Here is a 21,851-nt window from a genome sequence, read left to right as displayed (position 1 = left end):
ATCTTCAAATTTCATTTTTTTTATTCCTTCGTTCATTCACTAGCCAGTCGTATAAACTACAAGAAACCTTTTGATTTTTTGATTTCAGATGAGACTGGACTTAGGACTTAGTTATGCTGCTCACCGCAAGAAAAGGGCTGTTGTCGAAAAATTGCAGTCAACTCTACAAAAATGAATATTTTTGGCTGAAAATTTTTTGAGAGTACCTTAAGTACTATACTTTTACATGTTTCAATTATAAATACAAATAATTTTTAGTTTTCGAGATATAATTTTTTTAAAAAGTCACTTTTTCTTACTCGCAAGACCCTTAAGCATTCATTATAGCTAATTGCCTTACTACGGGAGTTATTCGTGATTATTTAAGCCAAACATTAATTGCAACAAAAGTTACGTGGAATTGTGAGGTTGGCCGTGAAAATATTAAATCAATAATAATTTTTCGAAAAAAAAACACATATTAATCTAGACTGATCTTTATTATATGAACATTGGATGATATATCGAAATAAATATAGTAGGAAAAATGAAAGATTACCCATGAGCGATCGTATTAAACACATATTTTCTATGTTCCAGAAAGTAATGAACCAGTAGCAGTATTATAAGAACAGTTTATGTAATTATTGCATGTACTTGCGCTGGTCAATTTTTTTTGTGACACGGTGACAGGAAAATACATCCTGTTTTATATGTTTGTTCATGGGTAATCTTTCATTTTTCCTACATAAGTAGTTAATATGGTTGGTATGTAAAATAATAATAAAATCACGATATTGTACTTGGTTGGCTATGACTTTGACTCTAAATTTGCTTAATAATTTGACATTAGACTATTTTTCTAGTTCCAGTTTCAGTTGTTTTGTTGCTATTATACATGAATTTTTCTAAAGAGAAATTTATTAATATGGTTTTTGAGACGACACTGATAGACGACAACCAAGAAGAGAAACTTTTCAAAGTTTACTAGAACGGTTTTAACGGACTGGTCAACAAACATCGAAATTCCCAGAGCTATTGTTACCACCTGTGATTAGACAGACTATTGTCTTAGAGGTGTGCAGATATAATCCATGGCTTAGAGGTGTACAGTGGATGCGCATCATTACCCAATCGAGTAAGTGTATCAACCAAATATAGGAACTTGCGGTTCTTCTCATACTGAACAAAATTACTATTGCAATGACGAGTCATCAGTAGGGTGAAATGCTAAATAGTTTTAGTTTTCAGTAAATCAACATTATATTAAAAAAATTTATTTACAACGTTTCAGCATTAAAATTTTACAAAGTTTTAAAATAATCTTAATAAATAATGTATAACAGGTTATTTTTATATATTTTTTACAAAACTAAAAAATGTTGTCAAATGAGAATTATATACTATAAATATTTATTCTTTGGAAAGTATACACTGCTTTTTATTATGATTAAATATAATCCATATACATAGAAATTAACAAAATACAAGAGTTATCAGGGTGTAGCATGTGTTATAATACTTTAGACCAGTGGTTCTCAACCTTTTTGATTCATGTACCACAAAATGATTTTTGGTACCACCTAACTGAAATAGGTATCTATTTAGCTAGAAAGTCTAAGCAACTGTAAAATTTTTATGCTGTAATATTAAAGAATGGATAAAAAATTCAACAAGAGTAAAATTTTGTTTTGGTTATATTTTTAGGTTTTATATACCTAGGTACCTAGTTAGAAAAACAAACTAATTAGTGAGAAGGTGAGAAGGTTGTGCTTGAATATTTCCACATTCGGTGTTACCTAGATAAACTCGAAGATTAGATCCTACATTCAGTTTGTTTCTGATGTTCTTAATATTTGTCATTGGGGAAAATCTATTTTTGCACAGGTGTGTTGTCGAAAAGGTATCAAGTATTCTAAAGCGCGTTTTGTAAGAGAAGGGAAATCAAAATTTCCTCCTTTGTTATTTATTATTGCGGTGCTGATTTTGACAAGTTTTTTATGCTCTTGCGTTTTGCGTACCTCCGCAAAATAATGATATGTACCACCAGTAGTACATGTACCACAGGTTGGGAACTGCTGCTTTAGAGCGATCGCGTTATTAGATAGTTTTAATCAACGTTTCATCTGCTAAGAGGAGTACAATTGGAGAGACTTATTTTCGTTCCTAGGTATATTGACTACTTGTGTAACTGTATCCAAAATTTATCTTTCCGGTTGTAGTCCAAAAGAAGTTAAAATGGTAATTAAACGTTGAGTAAAACTTAAATATCGCGAAAGTCATCAGGACGTTAAATTAATCCTTTCGCTGTGAAATACTGATATATTCGCAAAGTTTTTTCGTGCTCTCAGTGCGTGAGTCGTATACAAAAATTGTTGTATACGACAAAAACTAACAGAAGAAGGTTATTTAGGCGGTAAAATAAAGCATTATACTTCTAACTTTTTTAAAGTACAGTCAAACCTGCCATATCCGGATCAATGTGGCGACAGACCGATCCGGATATGACAAAATCCGGATATCAAGACCACTACTTTTTTTACAGTCTCTAAAATGTTTTCTCCTTCATACATTCCAGTAATCAACGCCGTCAATATCTTTCGTCAATAGACACGTTTTATAGATTCTATAATACATTACTTCGCCTTCTTTTAGATCTTCCTTTAGTGCGTTGTCCAACAGCAGGACTGCCGTTCTCGGTAGATTTCGGTAGATCCGGACGATATGGGGAGGTCCGGATATGACAGGTCCGGATATGGCAGGTTGTACTGTATTCATATTAAATAGAAACATATTGTTTGAAAAGCTTCTCCTGAGATCAAAAAATGCCTGAAAAGTAATGAAACAGGTAAGCAGTGATATTGACAGTGATGATTCGAAGACAGATAAAAGGCTGATAGTTTTTTAAACTGGTTTCATAACGTAGACTTTGAATCAATAAGATATAATATGTTTTATTTGCAACAGAGTACACTGTAAAAGGGCTAGGAGAGTTCTAGCTATTTCTCCATGTAAAATCCCATAAGAAATCGCTAAGGTCCATTCTGGTAATTTTTGACTCTTTTTGTCACGTCGCAGCAGAGGGTAGCAGAGGGCAACAGAGGATAGCAGAGGGTAACAGAGGCCAGCAGAGGGTAGCAGAGCGTCCAACGTTACCCACAGCATCACTCTGCTACCCTCTACTGTGATCTCTCTGCTACCCTCTGCTGGCCTCTGTTATCCTCTGCTACCCTCTGTTGCCCTCTGCTACCCTCTGCTGCGACGTGACAAAAGAGTCAAAAATGACCAGAATGGACCTTAGCGATTTCTTATGGGATTTTACATGGAGAAATAGCTAGAACTCTCCTAGCCCTTTTACTGTGCACACAGTCTAGCAGCACTTAGCAACACACCTTTCATATTAGAATGGCCCGAATAATTAGTAGGTACAGAAAAAATTCTGTAAAATTAGTACAGAAAAATAAAATTCTTAATTATGTGTTTCTTTAATATAAAACGTAGAAGAAATATTATTTTTCATCTTCTGAATTTTTTATCGTTTGGGGTTAAATACGTCTGGAACAGTTTGGGAGCCAATTAGGTACCCTTTTCAAAATTTGTTTTGTACTGCTCAAGGCGGATATATTCGCGCATGATAACTTCTTGCACACTGATGGCACAACAATTTTTTTAGCATTCAGCAGCGAAAGGGTTAATTGACTACTGATGCCAAATTTAACATAAACTATAAAGATCAAAGAACGCTTACAAAAATAATTAAATCACTACAAAATAAAAATATTTTCATATATTATACAATTTACACCTATACAGCTATAAAAAATGAGAAGATAAGAAACTTTTACACTCACGTTAATATTCATGTTACATGTATTTGTTTTACATTTCAACATTCTTGTCTTTCATTTCTTGTTCTTGTTTTCTCAATTTTTTGTGTTAACATGGGTAACCTGTATCCTGTATCTCATCATCCTCTATCAATCTGTTTATTTTTGTAACGGTAATATTCAGTATGTGGCTCAAAGCAGATCTGAATTTTAAGAGCGTAGGGGCAAAATTTCGGACAAATACTTTTTAAAATGCATTCATTTTTTTTTCGAGTCCTGAGAAAACTAATAAATATTTTTGAAAAATTTAAACGCAGAATGAAAGATTACATTATTACCGAGGACCGAAAGTCTTTTTTTTTCACCCCTGTAACTTATTAAAATAAACATTATAGAAGTTTTCAGCGACTTTCGGAACTCGGTAATAGAGATGCATCAAATCAAACTAGTTTGATTTTATTCAACAAACTTGACTTAACTTGAAAACCAAACTTTTTTGTAAAAAAGTTTGACTTGACTTGATTTTGATATCTTTAGGTTTGACTTGAAATCAAACTTCTTCAAACAGTTTGAAGTTTCAATATCATATTGCGCAATGCAACGTGTTTATTTCCAATTCTAATTGAGAGCGTACCGACTTTTGTTTTGACTTATTTGGATAAGTCTGAATCTGTATTCTGCTACTCCGCAAATTAGTTTGTAGTTCATATTAAGAAGTATATGCTTGGCTTGTTTATTACGTTCGTTTTGAAGTGTGTGCTTTGTGAAATAAGATCTAAACCTGAATATTTTTCGGCTCAGAATAAGTACCACATCAAATTGAGTCTGATGTTGAAGGTATCAGTTCTCTACCACTGCAAAAATTAAGAGAAAAAAAATCTGTAGTCGAAGCAGAATTAATTAAGAAAAATAAATATGTATACTGATTTATTTGATATTGCGGCAGGTGATTTCAAAACAATGAAGTGCATACTTGTATTATGTAAAAATAAAGAACAACGTTATAAAATGACAAATAGTGAACTTATTCTTTAAGACGACATTGCAAAGTCGCAAATAAATCATTAAACCTACTCTATCAAAAATATAATATTTTGTTTTTCCTTCATACATTTCTGTTAAAGGGGCCGTTCAAGTATTACGTAACGCAATTTTTGAAGCTCTTACAACCTCTTTATCCCAAGGGTATCTTTTCATCTTTTGTTGTGAAGAAAGGTCCAGCTATTTATTGCAAACACGTGTCACTGTGCTTGATTTGGTGAATACAAATTTTAAGATTTTTTCACTTGAATACTATTGTCCTATTGTAATATGAGCGGAGCGTGAGGGAACAATATAATACAATCCAAGGATTCTATGTAAAATATAAACCAAAATTGAAAAGTTGGGAGATTTTGATTCCGTAGTTTTTTTATTTAAGTTAAAAACAATGTTACGTAACGCGCTGTTCGAACCCCCCTGCCACCCGTATAACGCGCCGTAACGTTCTACATGACCCCCCTACCCCCAACTTGCGTTAGGTAATACTTGGAAGAGTCCAAAGTAGATTAAATTACATTTAGTATGATAAAAAACTATCCAACGAATTCTTTTGTTTTAATCTAGTAACACTCAAATATAAAAAAGTTATATCGATAAAACGAAACTTGCCAGCAAGAAAGTCTAAGCATACAGGAATCATTTTCAAAAAATTTACCCTATTTTGATTATAATAGCTTCCTGTATCAAGATACTTTTATGTGGCACTCATTGTATTATTAATTTTCTTATCTTAATTGGCAACTAATATATCAATCTCGACAAAAAAGTATATCTACTAAATACATTATTTTTCAAACTCTTTCAAACTAGTTTGACAAACAGCTTGAATTTTGAAACCTGTACGATTGACCAGTTTGACTTGACTTGAATTATTTGTTAGAAGGATTGACTTGAGTTTGACTTGAAATTAAGTCAAATTCAAGTTCAGACATTCAAGTCAAACTTGTGAAACTCTACTCGGTAATAATGTAATCTTTCATTCTTCGTTAAAATTTTTCAAAAATACTTTTCTCCGTATTCGAAAAAAATTAATGCATATAAAAAGCATTGGCTCGAAATTTTGCGCCTATGCTCAGTGCAAAATGTGATAATTAGAATTTAATAAATTTTCCAGTTTTTAAATTATGTCATAACAGTATATTCATATTAATGAAACTAATAGTTAACAATAGATACATGGCAGATTTGAAATCTCAAAGAAGAAGAAATAAATCGAAACTCTCGACAATTTATTAAATAAATATTCCGTTTATTGTTTTATAACAGATAAATATCTACACATTCTGTATGTTTTAGAAAAAATTTGGTATATAAAAATAAGTTATATTAAAAAAACTTTGAAAACGCTCACCGGAATATTAGCCATTTTTTAATTCATAGATCGGCGTGGATCGGCTTCATACATTTGACTTAAAATGTGATTAAATTTATGAATTTATGAAACGATTGATTTAATTTATGAATTAATGGACCGACATGGGCTTTTCAACATGTGACGAGCGCATGCGCAGCCGCTATGTTTCTCGTACTGTGAGAAGTTAGGCATCATTACTTGTCAGAGATAGAGACACCGCTTCATTGCCATAGAGTTATAATATTAGCATAGAGAGAGTGTCATTCAGAGCGAAGTGACGACACCATCTTTTTTATTTGGATTAGTGCTGTTTCACTCTTACGCATAGTAAAGCTGCTACAGTTGTCCTCCTCTTCCGTGCCTATATTCACACTGAATGTCATCATAGATTTTCGATACAATGTGTTAGAAAGAGATGCAGCAAACCAGTCCATGAGATCTTGTCGTCAGGAAGCGCGGAAGACAGGCTCCCTCTATGTTAATATGTACCTCTATGTTCATTGCATGTTAATATTTAAAGTCTATGCTTCATTGTTCCTTTTCAGTATGATAATATGTACTAATAATCGAATAAAAAATTGATCTGATATTTGAGACACTTTGAAAATAAAGCTTGAAATCAAGCCAGTAAAAAGAGAAAGAAGAAGAACAGTATTTTGTTCTATTATAGCTGACACTATTTTGTGATGAAAAGTCCTATATGTATATATAGTACAATGCAAAATATAAAATCTTTACTGATAAGTAAAATGGTCTTAAGTCAAAAAACATCGATTTTGTTCAAAGTTTTTTAGTACGTTACACAAATCCATGAAAAGTAATATAATCAGTAGTAATTGCACAAGAGCTCTAAAATTATCGAATTTTTCCCGAGTGACACTTTGACAGTTTTAATTTCACGACCCGAAGGGGAGTGAAATTATGTCAAAATGTCACGAGGGCAAAAATTCAACAATAATTTTAGAGATCGAGTGCAATTTGCTGCGATTATTTCATGAATAAAACTGTTCAAAACCAAAATTTTATTGTAATTTATTTATGTAAGTACAAATTAGTATAATTAAACACACAGTGGTTATAAATATTTGACGGTTGAAAGTCATTACTTTTATAATTTTTAAAATATTAATTGTGATTAATGTCACTGAATGTATTTTTTTTGTAGCAACGAAGGGCATCTGACGTAATATACTTGACGACGGGATATTATCAAAAATTATCGGGTATAATATCACAAGAGAGTGAGAATAAATTGAAAATAATGCGACAGTTTTTCGAAAATTTGTTGTCTGGCAATAGACACGAGAGCCCGCAGGGCTCGAGTGGCTATTGCCCAATGACAACATATTTGAGTAAAAATGAAGCATTATTTTCTTATTTATTCTTACTGTCGTGTGATATTCGTTAGATTATTTTTTAATACGTATATTATGGATATTTTCTTAAATGTGACAGTTGTCAAAACTAGGAAAAAAATTCTATCGGGAATTTTCTACAGTAGATAATTCTCAGTATAATTTTAATCTGATTGGACAGAATTAAACACGTGATCAAATATCTTACTCTTACTATACGATTGGAAGTTAAAATCATCAAAAAATAATCACCTTAATTTTTATTTCTGTATCTTTCTATTGGTCAGAATCTCCTATGAATGAAATAATCGACTAATTTTCTTCTCTATTTTAATACTTCAAAACTTGCGTTCAATCGTTTCAAAACAAACGTTGAAATTCAATCGCTTTATATCGATTTTTTAACGTACTAAAACACTTATTTAAAATCTCTATCTCTATGTTTTTTACTGAAGACCTTTTTACTCATCAGTACAGAATTCTGTTTTGTGGGTTTAAACTCCGACTCCGGAGAGAGTTTATAACACAGTCACTTTACATTTGAAAGGCACTTTTATACAATATAGTTTCAAAAGTTACGCATCACCCCTCATATTCACGATTTTTACACTTTTATAACTCCGCATCTTTTGCTTTGCAGCAGAGGACGACTACCGACTAAATGGACGGATGATATAAAGCGCATCAGCACAAATTGGATGCAAGAAGCTTAAGATAGAGATAGGTGGAAAATTTACGGTAGGCATACGTTCAGCAGTGGACGAGTATAGGCTACTTGATAAAAAATCCGCATCCTTGTTACATATTTAATAGGCCTTTTTCATTTAAAACGTATATTTTTATTGTATTTAAATACCCATTTAATTGATCTGGCTTTGCCAAGGTGTAAACATTGGAAAAATGTATTATGGTAAAATTTGTCAAAATGTGAAAGCGTAATTTAATTTCTGAGTTGGACCATGCAGGAATTATCATTTTAAATGAAGAAGGCTATCCACAGCAGTTCGTGGCGAGAAAAGAGTGGGTGTTTCTCAGAGTGGTATTTCGCGAATATATAATAGGTTTTGTGGAGACAAATTCAATACCTTATAGAGGTTGCTTTGGTAAACCCCGAGTTACCACTGAACACCAGAATAGATATATGTATCAGGATTTACAGTCGGGGAAATTCTTCTATGTCTGTACCAGCCCTCAAAAGAGACTTCACGCAGGCTACATGACTACATGAGTCAGAGTATTGCTGGCTACAATTAGAGGAAGAGCTTTAGAGTCAAGTTTGAGGAGTCGTCGACCAATAACAGTTCTTCAGCTACAACCTAGACATGTTTTGCACCACCTCCAGTGGGCTTAAGAACACATCGCCTCCAGTGGGCTCCCTCAACAGTTTTGTAATTTTGTGCTTTTTTCAGACAAGACCAGTGTTTGGCGAGAGCTAAGAAGAGCTGCACAACTAGAACATTGCTTCTCATACTTCTTACTGCTGGTGGCAGTGTTATATTTTGGGCAGGTATTATGGCAAGTGGACGCACGGAATTGGTGGTTATTGACGGCACTCTAACAGGACAAAGGTAGATCACACGGATTTTAGAATCTCATGTGAGATTATGGCGAAGAGCTGTGGGTGAAAATTTTGCAATTATAGATGATAACGCCTGCCTACAAGAGATTCAAACGGTTAATGCTTATCTTGAGATAGAAGGTATTCGACGATTTGGAGTGGCCTGCGATGTCGCCAGACATGAACCGCATTAAACCTGCATCAGATATATTCTCCAGAGCTGTTCATGTCCGGAGTAGTCCTCTTAAAATCCATCATGAACTTACAAACTTCTGTAGACGGGAATGAGAGAATCTGCCACAGGAAATTATTGATCGACTTGTTAGCAGTAATAGGGCTCGAATATAGAATTTCATCGATGATAAAATACACAATATTAAAATAGATTTTAATTAAAAATATTTTTTTAGTTTTTAATTTTTTATTTACTAAAAAAACAATATTTCTGTTAAAACAAAAACTGTCTGTCAATGTATGAAAATGATCTACAACAGAAGTTTCTGAAAATAAAAATCCACACGGAAAAAGTTTTCCTGTAGTTGGCTGTATACCATGTAATACAAAAAACAATAAAATCCTTTATAAAAGGTATATATTTAAAATCACTAAAAAGGGCTACATCACAGAACTAGATTTCGATTGGTTGACCAATCATCATCAGTGCTTACGTGAAATTTACATGCTAACCACCAAGAAACTAGTTCTGTGATGTAGCCCTTTTTAGGGATTTTAAATATATACCTTTTATAAAGGATTTTATTGTTTTTTTTTTCTGAAAATAGTTACCTAAGGAGATGGGTACCTACGTATTTTCGGCTGCAATGCTATTCAAATGGGGAATCAATTTTTTCGAATCCTGAGAAAACTAATAAGTATTTTTGAAAAATTTAAACGCAGAATGAAAGATTACGTTCTTACCGAGGGCCGAAAGACCCTGAAAACTTAGAAGTTTTATTTATTATAGATATATTATAGATAGATATTATTTATTATTATTAGATATAGATATAGAAATGTTTATTTTAATAAATTACAGGGATGAAAAACTAAGAGAAAATTTTGTGCGACTTTTAATTTCAAATATCTCATTCAAAAGAAACTTTTTATTTATTCTAAGGGACTTTCGGCCCTTGATAATAATTTACTCACTATTTTATCAATAAAAATATTTATTAGTTTTTTCAGGATTTGAAAAAAATGGACACCATGCCCGTGGTGATATTTTCCAAATCGAACATTCACTATCTTTGTCATACAACGCACTGAGTCAAATACTTAGTAGAATATGATAACAAGACACAGCGACAGTTTTAAATATTTAACATGGCATCGGGAATATTTTGAGTTGTTGTCAAATAATATTGAGAGTGTATTTGATAAAAAAATAATTGATTTAAGACGTGAACTTAATAAAAAGTTATTTATTGTTTATTATTTATGGAAGATCCAAGCAGAGAATACATCAGGATATATTCTGTGATCCAAGTATTTTTTTGTTAAAGATGTTCAAAATTGTAAGCGTTCCATAGTAACAATAGATATATTATTAAAAAATCACTTTAACACTTTTCCTCTTTTCTCGATTGAATATTAGTTTTTGTTGTACATATAAATTATTACAATCACTGAATACATAGTTAGTGAAAAAATTATCACATTTATTAACTGAAATAATAATTTGCAATTATACAAATAACAGTTATCCAAGAACATTCAAAAGCCATCTCTTTAAAGTTAGTGATGACATTGTCAAGTAGAATGACATTCTAGTAATGTTTATATATCCATACCAGTGTGAATTTTACTACACGTAATTTGCCGTGTAAAGGCAGAAAAAGTAGGGATAGCCATAAAATATTTGAGAATTATGTACCGATGGCCCTAATATTAGCGAATATTTTGAGTGATGCATAACTTTTGAAACTATGTGTAATTTTTGATAAAATCTTTCAACTGTATAGATAGAGTAATAGGCAACTTTCTATACATACACTTTCCACAGGTTATTGTCTTTCACAGAAGGAAGTCACGTGTTTGAAGGAGTGTGTCACACACTGAATCCTTGTGCACAATGTTGAACCCTATTATCCGGAGGAGGATATTTACAACAATAACTTGACACGATTCCCAATGCGGCGAGAACTAACGAGAGCGCAGAAAAACCACACACTGCGCCCGATGTCATATCTGCGAGAGGAGTGCCTTGTTTTGGTTGTTTAACTAGAAGCACTAATAAAGCCATGCAGGTTAAGAGGCTGAAGACGCTGAGAATAATGTATCCTGAAAAAATTAATATCAAATTAGTTAGTACACTCCGACCAGTATAGGAATAGACGAGAGCTGCGCGCAAACTGGAGAAAATGCGCAGAATTCACACATGAGCGGGCACAGGACGTAACTGCTGCCGTACGGAGGCCATTCCATATAACAACTAATTGTCACGGACATTGTGAATCATTTAAAATGGACGCTCGATATTGTGCAGTGGTCCAGTGGCGTAGCTGAAGATTGGGGGCCCCCGCGGCAATTTTAGTGTGCCCCCGTATTATAAACATAACATATTAGACAATTAATAACAGTATAACTACTAAAATATGTGTAAATGACAATGGTTGGCCTTTATTTAATAAGTCTTCATCAGTAATGTTAATAGATTTTGGGAATAGATATGAAAACCTATTATACAGGGTGAGGCAGATAAAGGGCCTATTAGAAATATCTCGAGAACTAAAAGTAAGAAAATCATGAAAATTGTTATACAGGGGTTTTGAGGTGTGAGCTATTTAATGAAAATATTTTGGTCTCTTTGCTACTTCCGGTTATACCGGAAGTTGATTTTAACTTCGTTTTTTTAATGGGACACCCTGTATATTTTTACATTTTTGGATTCTCCTCGATTTCTTCTTTCTTTAAATATAAGGTTTTGTAATATTATACGGGGTAGGTTAAAAGATAATTACGTTTTCTTATTAATTTCGTAGCAACATTCACACCCTGTATGCTTGTAGTAGTTTGACATAATAAACTCTATTCATCTTCAAATGATTTTTAATATAGTCTTCTATTGTTAACAATTATTAGTATAGCTAAATTTTTCGTTTTAGTGTACAGGGTTGGTCGAAACACGGAATGAGTATTTTCTGAGTATTCTTAAATGGAACACCCTATATTTTAGTACTGTAATGAAATGTTGTTTTATGGTACATTTTAATTACTTAAGCACTGCCTATAACTAACTGCTTTAATTTGTGAGTTATTGGTGATTCAAGCAAAACATTAATTGCAACACAAAATATGTGAAATTGTATTAGGTTGGCCGTGAAAATATTCAATCACAATTAATTTTTTGGAAATAAATACATTTTAATCTAGACTGATACTTAAAATTGACAATAATGGTTGAACTGTCAAAATACCATCGAAGTTAAGATTGGTGGTGTGATTAACAATTAAGCACAAATTAAAGCATTTAGGTATAGGGAATGCTTAAGAAATAAAAAAGTACCATGAAATATCATTTCATTACAATACTAAAATATAGGGTGTTCCATTTAAGAAAACTCAGAAAATACTCATTCCGAGTTTAGACCCACCCTGTATACTAAAATTAAAAATTTAGCTATACTATAATTGCTAACAATAGTAGACTATATTGAAAATTATTTGAACATAAATAGAGTTTACTATGTCAAACTACTACAATCCTACAGGGTGTGAATATTGCTAGGAAATTAATAAGAAAACGTAATTATCTTTTAACCTACCCTGTATAATGTTACAAAACATTATATTTTAAGAAAGAATAAATCGAGGAGAATCTAAAAATGTCAAAATATACAGGGTGTCCCATTTAAAAAAACGAAGTTATAAGCAACTTCCGCTATAACCGGAAGTACCAAGTAGATGAAAATATTTTCATTAAATAGATCAGTCTTCAAAACCCCATTATTCTAATTTTCATAATTCAGTTACCTTTAGTTCTCGAGATATTTCTAATAGGCCCTTTATCTGCCTCACCCTATATACATGTCTCTTAATACGACAAACGTATTAGTAAGTTGTTGCAATATTATAACTAAATTTACATTGAAAACATGAACTTTTTTTGCTACAAGTTATTTTTTCGTCGCAGCTGAGTCCATCGTAAAAATTTTTATACGTTTTATTGGTTTATTTTTAAATTCCGGAATAATACCTCACTTCTTCTGCTATTGCTATTCCTGCTGCTTCTGCTAAAGTTTCGGAAAACGAATTTCTCATTTCTCCAAGATTATAGCGTTTTTTCAAAAAGTTAACGGCCGTTAACTCTACCGTTTCAGATTGCAAAAGTTTAAATGTTAGATTAATAAAGTTAAGTATTTTAGACCGAATAGTAATGTTAACGCAAATTCAAAATTATTTATATGCTCTAATAATGCATAAGCTTCTAATTTTTCATCGTTTTTTTTTAGATAGCAATGAAATTTTCGTTAAAGATTTCATTACTTGTCGGAAAGCTTGAAGCAAAGCCATCATAACAGCATCATGTCTGGATGACCACCGGTTTTCACATAATCTTTTAAGTGTTGGCGATGAATCAAAAGTAATAATGGTACATAGTACATCCCATCTTTTAATACTTGCACTAAAAAACATATAATCTCTTAATTATATCGTAAAAAACAACTCCTGTACCTACAACAAGCTGTTGTACGCCTGAATATACACCATTAATAGCGCTTGTCCCATCATACCCATTTCCTCTGCAGTTGTGTACCGAAAGGTGCTTTGACTGTATAAATTTTAAAATTTTATTTACAAAACCTTTGCACTTTGGTCTAACATGCGAATAAATCCCAAAAAACTTTCAACAACTTCTGCTTTGGAAGGTAAATATTTTCATCGCAAGTTATTTTTACGTACCGGAAAATAAAACTAATAGTAGGGGAGGAAAGTATGCTAAATTTGCAGTTACTCGAGCGTTATGGGGACTTATTGGGTTGTGAAGATTAGGTCCTAAAACCAAAAAAAATTAAGTAAAGTTTTGCATTTAAGTGGGGACTTTCCATTTTTTAATTTAATTTTCCATTTAGAACAATCGTTTTTTCCGATTAAATGTCTCGAATAAGAGTTACTTATTTTTACGTAAGGAATCCAAAATCTGCAATAAAAAATGGGGGCTCCTACTTAATATTTTAAAGTAACCCCCATCCCACCTCCGTGGGGGGTCAGCTTGGCGTAATTCGATAGATTTTTCAAAAATATTGAATACGTATATTTTGTAGTTTTTCGATGTGATGTTTATTCCGCGAAATATGGCGTGGTTCCTATTTAAAATTTACCTCCACCCCTCTCCGTCTCGGGTCGAGTTTGGTATCATTCGATAGATTTTTAAAAAATATTGAAAACGAATTTTTTAGTTTTTCGATCTGACGTTTACTTCTCGAAATATTCGCTTTTTTCTTGTGAAACTTTGTGGCTCACCCATTTCCTTACGTCCCTCTGAAACCGTAAGTTTTTTGAAATATACACTGTTTTGCATGTACTTAACTTACGTTATCTTAATCTGACGATTTAGAGTTTTTCTAAGGATATAATATTTTTTTCGGGCCCCCCTTAACGAACCCCCTCTATTAAGATCTAATATATGGAAGTGGTACATTTACAGGAAACAAGGTTTCTCCCCATGTCATATTCTGACGCGCTCGAGTAACTGCAAAAATCCCAGCTTGGGCTTCCCTACCATAAGCTGATCATGCTTTAAAATATCTTGAGTGGTATCAAGTTTGAGTGGTATCAGTTTCTTGAGCCAGCAAATTTATAACTTCGTTTTGTATTTGGGGGCTCAAGTAATTTGTGTTAAGTTGTTGTTTTTATCGATTAATTTAGCTAAAACAGGATCATATTTAGCTAGTAAAAGAACTACCGACAAAAAATTACCTTTTTGGGATTCACTTTCATCTAAACTACCAATATGTCCACTAAACGCTAAATTGCACCCGGAAAGAGTAAGAGTTACGTCAATTACCTGCTTCATTACTTCCTTCCAAATTCCCTATTTTGATGCTTATTAGGGATATATATTTTGATCTCCTTTAAAAAAAAGTAGAAATATTAAGCTTGAAGGCTTTAAGCCGCAAGTGGCCTTGCCGGACCTGGGGGCCTGTCAGCTACGCCACTGCAGTGTTCGCGTACTTCAGTCTTCATCTATTAAAAATAAAACGAGCAAAAACTGTTTTTCCAGAACGCTTTTCCAACGGCTCAGGGAGGACATTTTGCGAACAGATTCCAAACCACGCAGAATCTTCCAGATTATGGTCTCTGTATTGCTCGTTACATACATCTCACACACAAGATCTTTTTTCGACCTCCATAATTAACAATTCGATATTCACGTTTTCGGCTTGCATTGTAGACAAAACAAAAGATGCTGCACAAAGAAAACAGTAGGGTTATCCTATAAAGGTGCTCTTCAATCCTTCCTTCTTAACAGCCAGATCAGTACCTACCATTGATTCTGTAAAATTTCTTGGTATTTTTTAGACAGCAACCTCAAATGGTCCTTTCATATCGATTTGTAAAGTAAGAAACTCGCCTCAGCTTGCTAGGCTCTAAGATCTGTTTCGATGGAAATCAATTTAGCATCTTCTAAAATAAAATATTTTTCTTTGTTCGAGTCTCATCTTCGATATGGCGTTCCTTTTTGGGGTTCTAGTACAGCTGCTCAATCTGATGTTATATTTTTAAATTACAAAGAAGAGCAGTAAGATATCTGGTTGGCCTCAGAAGAACAACACTTTGCAGAAGTTACTTCAAAAATCACGGAGTTTTAACATTTCTATATCTGGTCTGAGCATGTTAGTTGAAAAAGGAATATTTCTAGCTTTTAGCCAATCTATCATTTTACTCTTTGTCGATGCGGATGATGGTGCTTTATCCTCTTGAGTATTATGATAAGGTACATTGTCCATTGGGATACTGTTCGGAGGTAGATTCGGCCCTATAGTAAAACTATCCACATAAACAGCTAAGCTGTTGTCAATCAAATGAGTTCCCTCTGCCGTAATTTGAAATTTGCTAGCGCGCACAGCACGTTCACGTCTATTTCTATATCGGTTCACCTGTATATTACCTGGAAACATATATTTGATAAGGCAAACAAACATCCAGTCCAGTAGCAGGAATGCTTGATGAGGTTAAACAATTATGCAGAATCATAGATATATAATACTCTAGATTGCACCCTGCGATCTTAAAATGGGTGACGGTTGCGACAGAGATAAATGAGCCTATTTGGTCGGTAGTCTCTTTTTAATTTAAGGGGAATATCGACGACGTGAATATCCCACTTTATCGAGTAATATATGTTGACAGTTGGAGCGGGTGGTGACGGGAAATGGTCTTTGGTCTTCGGACGTGGATAATCGTGGTTCGAATCCCATACTTTACTTTTTTTATTTTTATTTAATCAATATTGCGTTTATTAGATATTTTTACATCTGAAAAATGGACAAATGGGTAAATCTAGCAGATAATAAATGTATGTATAGTAAGTTAATATTGGAATACATAATTTGTGAACTGCATAGTAAAATAAAAGTCATTCGTTATTAATATAAATTCGTCCTTATTCGAATGATGTGAATGTTTGTTTTGCTTCTACTTTTTTAAAAAATTGTAACAATAGTTTCATAAATAAAAATAAAAATAATGTCTAATTAAAAAATGTATAAACATTCTCAATTTCTTTGCAAAACGAAAATGCAGCAGCTGCATAATACTCTGGTTAAAGCGGAGAGTGCAGGAAGAGTCTATACCGGTTTCGGAGATCTTTTTCCCCTCATCAGTAAACCCATATCCTCTTCTCTCCGCTTTAACCATTTACCATAGCTTAGGGCCTTCCCGAATTGCAAAGAAAGAAATGTCACAGATGAACTAGGGCCATCTACCGGAAAACAAACTAAGTTATCAATCGAAGTAGCGCAGAAAACGACAATAAATATCGCCTATATTACTATATCGCCTAGATAGTTCATCTGTGACATTTCTTTCTTTGCAATTCGGGAAGGCCCTAAGCTATGGTAAATGGTTAAAGCGGAGAGAAGAGGATATGGGTTTACTGATGAGGGGAAAAAGATCTCCGAAACCGGTATAGACTCTTCCTGCACTCTCCGCTTTAACCAGAGTATTATGCAGCTGCTGCATTTTCGTTTTGCAAAGAAATTGAGAATGTTTATACATTTTTTAATTCATTTACTCTTTTGAGTATTAAGGAATCTTTCTTGTTGGAGCTTTACCATGCTGAGTAGATGAGTTGTGAATTATTTAAAATTCTCTCATCTTAATTTTCTCGGCACCTGTATGACTTATAAATTGTAAAAGTCTCAGGAGGTGTAACCAAAGAAAGTATTCCACCTGTTGTCAATCTGGTGGTACGGAGGCGATATTTATTGTCGTTTTCTGCGCTACTTCGATTGATAACTTAGTTTAATGTCTAATTACTTATAATTGAATAAATTGAATCGGTCATTTCAAAAACAGCAAAGTCCACAATTTTCAGAAACTAACTTTTTGAGAGGAATAGACTCCTTTAAGATAAACGTTGTGTGCAAAAACGACATCAGTCCAGTAAAAACATTAGGAACAAAACTACAATATAACTCTGAATTTTGATGTCATCCATCTTTCGACTATATAGTTAGTTTTCTTTGCTCTTCTGTAAAATTAGGAATATGTGACTCATGTTGTTTTTGAAATGACCGATTCAATTAATAAATCGATGGTACATTATGTTGATATTAATTATTGGTAATTTTTTACGAATATTTTTAACAATTACTTTATACTATTCTACAATTAACTTATTAAAAAAATATCATTGGCTTTATATTTTTAAAAATGTATAGGTACCTACACAGGTTTTTTTATTTGTTATATATTTCTTTGCATAGATTTATTTTAGAGATGTAATAATATCTAATAAACGCAATATTGATTAAATAAAAAATAAAAAAAGTAAAGACTGGTATGGGATTCGAACCAGGATTATCCACGTCCGAAGACAAACGACCAGTTCTCGTCGCCATCCGCTCGAACTGTCAAGCCATCTAAAATACCCGACGACAGAGTAGGATAGTGACGTCGTCGATACTCCCCTTGAATTAGAAAAAGACTACCGACCAAATAGGCTCATTTATCTCTGTCGCAACCGTCACCCATTTTAAGATCGTAAGGCGCAATCTATTGTAGAGTATTATATATCTATGTGCAGAATATTGACGCTTCGAAGCACAATTTGTGATACTGGAGAACAGTGGTCAAATTCCATCGGACTGGTTGAAATCTACATTTGTGCCCCTTCCCAAGAAATCCAATTCTAAGACGTGTAGCGAATATCGCCTTATAAGTTTAATGAGTCACACCCTTAAAGTATTCTTGCGTATTATCCATTCCAGAATACGAGCAAAATTAGAACACAGCATAAGTAAAACACAGTTCGATTTAGATGCGGTTTTGGAACTCGAGGTCCCCTATTTGCAATACAAGTCTTGATTCAAAATGCCTGGACCAACAGAAAGATGTTTACGCCTGTTTTATCGACTATGAGAAAGCATTCGATACTATCAAACATGACAAACTCATAGAACTATTACATCTTTCAGGACTTGACACTAAGGACATCCAGATTATAAAAAATCTATATTGGAATCAAACAGTCCACATAAAGAATGGACATAAATATGGTGAGTGAAAACATAACCATTTCTAGAGGGGTTAGACAGGGCTGTATTCTTTCGCCACTGCTTTTCAACCTGTACACGGAACAAATATTTCTAGAGGCACTGGAAGAGTACAATGAGGGCATCAAGATTAATGGCGTACCAATAAGTAATTTTCGATATGCAGATGATACTGTTATACTGGCCGATAACATCGAAGATTTACAGATGATGCTAAATAGAGTTAATACAACTGGCAACCGATTTGGACTGAAGATCAATAGAAAGAAAACTAAATTTATGGTGATCAGAAAAAAGAACATTCAACATATCGACCTGAATATTGTAGCCGAACGTATTGAAAGAGTACATCGATTTAGATATCCGGGATATACAGTAAATGATAAGTGGGACCCAGACGTAGATATTAGGATCCGAATTGAAATAGCAAGATCCAAATTCATAAAAATGAGAAAGCTCTTAAGCAACCGCAACCTAAACGTTAACCTCCGATGGCGCGCCACGAAATGCTACGTACTCTCTACGCTACTTTACTGAGTAGAAGGGTGGACGTTAACAGCAGCAACTATAAAGAAGTTGGCGGCTCTAGAAATGTGGCTGTATCGATGCATACTGAGAATACCTTGGACAGACAGAGTAACCAACACAGAGGTATTGAGACGAATGGGTAAAGAGGTGGAATTTTTAACAACTGTTAAAAGGAGGAAAGCGTCATACCTGGGCCATGTGTTCCGTAATGATAAGTACAGTCTTCTACAGCTTATCGTGGAAGATTGAAGGTAGAAGAGGTTTTAGCAGAAAGAAGAAATCCTGGCTGAGAAACTTGAGAGAATGCAGGCGCGGATCCAAGGGTGGGTCAATGGGGTCAATTGCCCCCTCCTTGAGGCTTCGCCTGGTGTCGCCTTTTTTAAGAGAGAGATAATTACGATTGAAAATAAATAGTGAGTTTTGTGTCCTGTTGACAACTGAATAACGGAATGAAACATAAAACATAATTCCTTCTCCAAAGTACGTGTTCTCGGTCTTACTGTATGGTGTCGAGTCTTGGACTGGGAATAAAATCAGTCTACTTACCTAAATCGCCTTGATTGAGGCTTTCGGAATGTGGTCCTATAGAAGAATTTTAAAAGTATCTTGGGTGAAGAAGGTTCGCAACTCCACAATACTAGAACGTCTCAGCAAGACTACTGAGATTATAGGAGTCATCAAGAAGAAAAAAGTGGAGTATTTTCGACATGCAATGAGAAGTTTCAAATATAGGTTGCTACAAAATATTATGCAAGTGAAAATAGAAGGCAAACGCAGTCCAGGACGAAAAAGCACTTCGTGGTTGATTTAGGGTGGCAGTGAATAAAATTAAGATAGCTATGATAGTAACCAACGTTCTGAAAGGACATGGTACATGAAGAAAAATAAAGTAACCGAAAAATAATCCTGCATACGCGAGTGACGAGAAAATTTTTATTTCATTGCCCCCTCCTTGTAAGGTTGCTGGATCCGCCGTTGAGAGAATGGTTTCAGATACCAGAAGCTGCGAACATATACATGCGGCACAAAACAGAGAAACCTATCGTTTGATGGTCGCCAACCTTCGGTATACTCAGATAGGTTAATAATGTTACAAATAAAAACAAATCGTACAGACTTAAACATCATTCAGGTATATGCACCTACACAACAATATGACGATGAAGTTGTCGAAAGCTTTTATTCAGATCTAGACTATTTATTATCACTCACAGGAAGCCAAGATATAAACATTGTATTGGGGGATTTCAATGCCAAGGTTGGAAGAGGTAGTGAAGAAGATGTCGTTGGCAAGTTTGGTTTAGGAACGAGAAACGACCGTGGAGATAGAATGATTAGATTTTGTGTAGAAAAACAATTAGTAATATCCAACACTTTTTTTGACTTGCCTAAACGACGACTTTACACCTGGAAATCTCCTATGGACACTTATGGAAGAATAGTAAGAAATCAAATTGATTATATCTGTATATCAAAAAGATATAGAAATGCTATCTTGTCCTCCAAAACATATCCAGGAGCGGATGTACCCTCCAACCACAACTTACTAGCAGCTAAAGTATTACTTAAATTTAAAAAGATTAAAAAACCCAAAATATCTCCTAGGATCAGCAAAGATAAACTTTCAAATGCGGAAGTGAAAGAAATAGTAACCGATAAATTAGAAGATCAGTTTCAGAAATTGGGAAATAAAAATTCAGAAGAACAATTATGGGAGTCATGCAAAGAAACATTGGAAAAAGTCCAAGAAGACCATCTAATGGAAAATTAGCGTAGGAATAAGCAACAGTGGATGACAGAAGAGATATTGAATTTAATGGATGCAAGAAGAAAATATAAGAATGCTAATCTGACAGAATACAAAAAGCTAAACAGTATGATTCGAAGAAAAATAAGATCAGCTAAATCAGAGTGGCATAAACAACAATGTAAAGAAATTGAGAACTACGAGCGTATCTATGACGCATTCAATATGCACAAAAAACTGAAAGAAGTTGCAGGACTGAATAAAAAATGTAATCCTCCACTAATCGAAGATAAAAACGGAAAAATTATAATCGATATCGAAGGTCAACTAATACGATGGACAGAATATATAAAGGAATTATTCGATGATGAAAGAAGCGAACTAGAAACGCTAAATGACATAAGCGGTCCTCCAATAACTAAGGAAGAAGTGCAATACGCTATAAAGAACGCAAAAAACGGGAAGGCGATCGGACCAGATGGGATTTACGTAGAAACACTAAAGCTTTTAGGTGTCGAGGGCATTAAGATACTTACGAAATTGTTCAACTTAATCTATGAAAGCGGAAAAATTCCTAAAGATTGGCTTAAATCCTCATTTGTTGTACTATCAAAAAAACACAGAGCCACAAAATGCAGCGACTATCGCACCATCAGCCTAATGAGTCATGTATTGAAAATGTTTCTTAGAATCATTCATCAAAGAACATATAGAAAAATTGAGGAAAGAATCTCAAGTACTCA

General features: G+C 33.7%; 1 protein-coding gene across 1 annotated transcript in view; it reads right to left on the bottom strand.

Moving 5' to 3' along the window:
* Positions 1–573: 573 nt before the first annotated feature.
* The window catches only part of LOC114328615 (uncharacterized), a 59,304-nt gene continuing 38,026 nt past the window's right edge, over positions 574–21,851 (bottom strand). The window contains exon 5 of the mRNA XM_028277505.2: positions 574–11,394. Coding sequence (XP_028133306.1) covers positions 11,162–11,394 — 233 coding nt within the window. The 3' untranslated portion in view covers positions 574–11,161. The remainder of the gene's footprint in view (positions 11,395–21,851) is intronic.

This window comes from Diabrotica virgifera, chromosome 6 (assembly GCF_917563875.1).
Source record: "Diabrotica virgifera virgifera chromosome 6, PGI_DIABVI_V3a".
Lineage (NCBI taxonomy): Eukaryota > Metazoa > Arthropoda > Insecta > Coleoptera > Chrysomelidae > Diabrotica > Diabrotica virgifera.
Note: the sequence above shows the minus strand (reverse complement) of the source record. Positions and strands in the feature narration are given on the sequence as shown.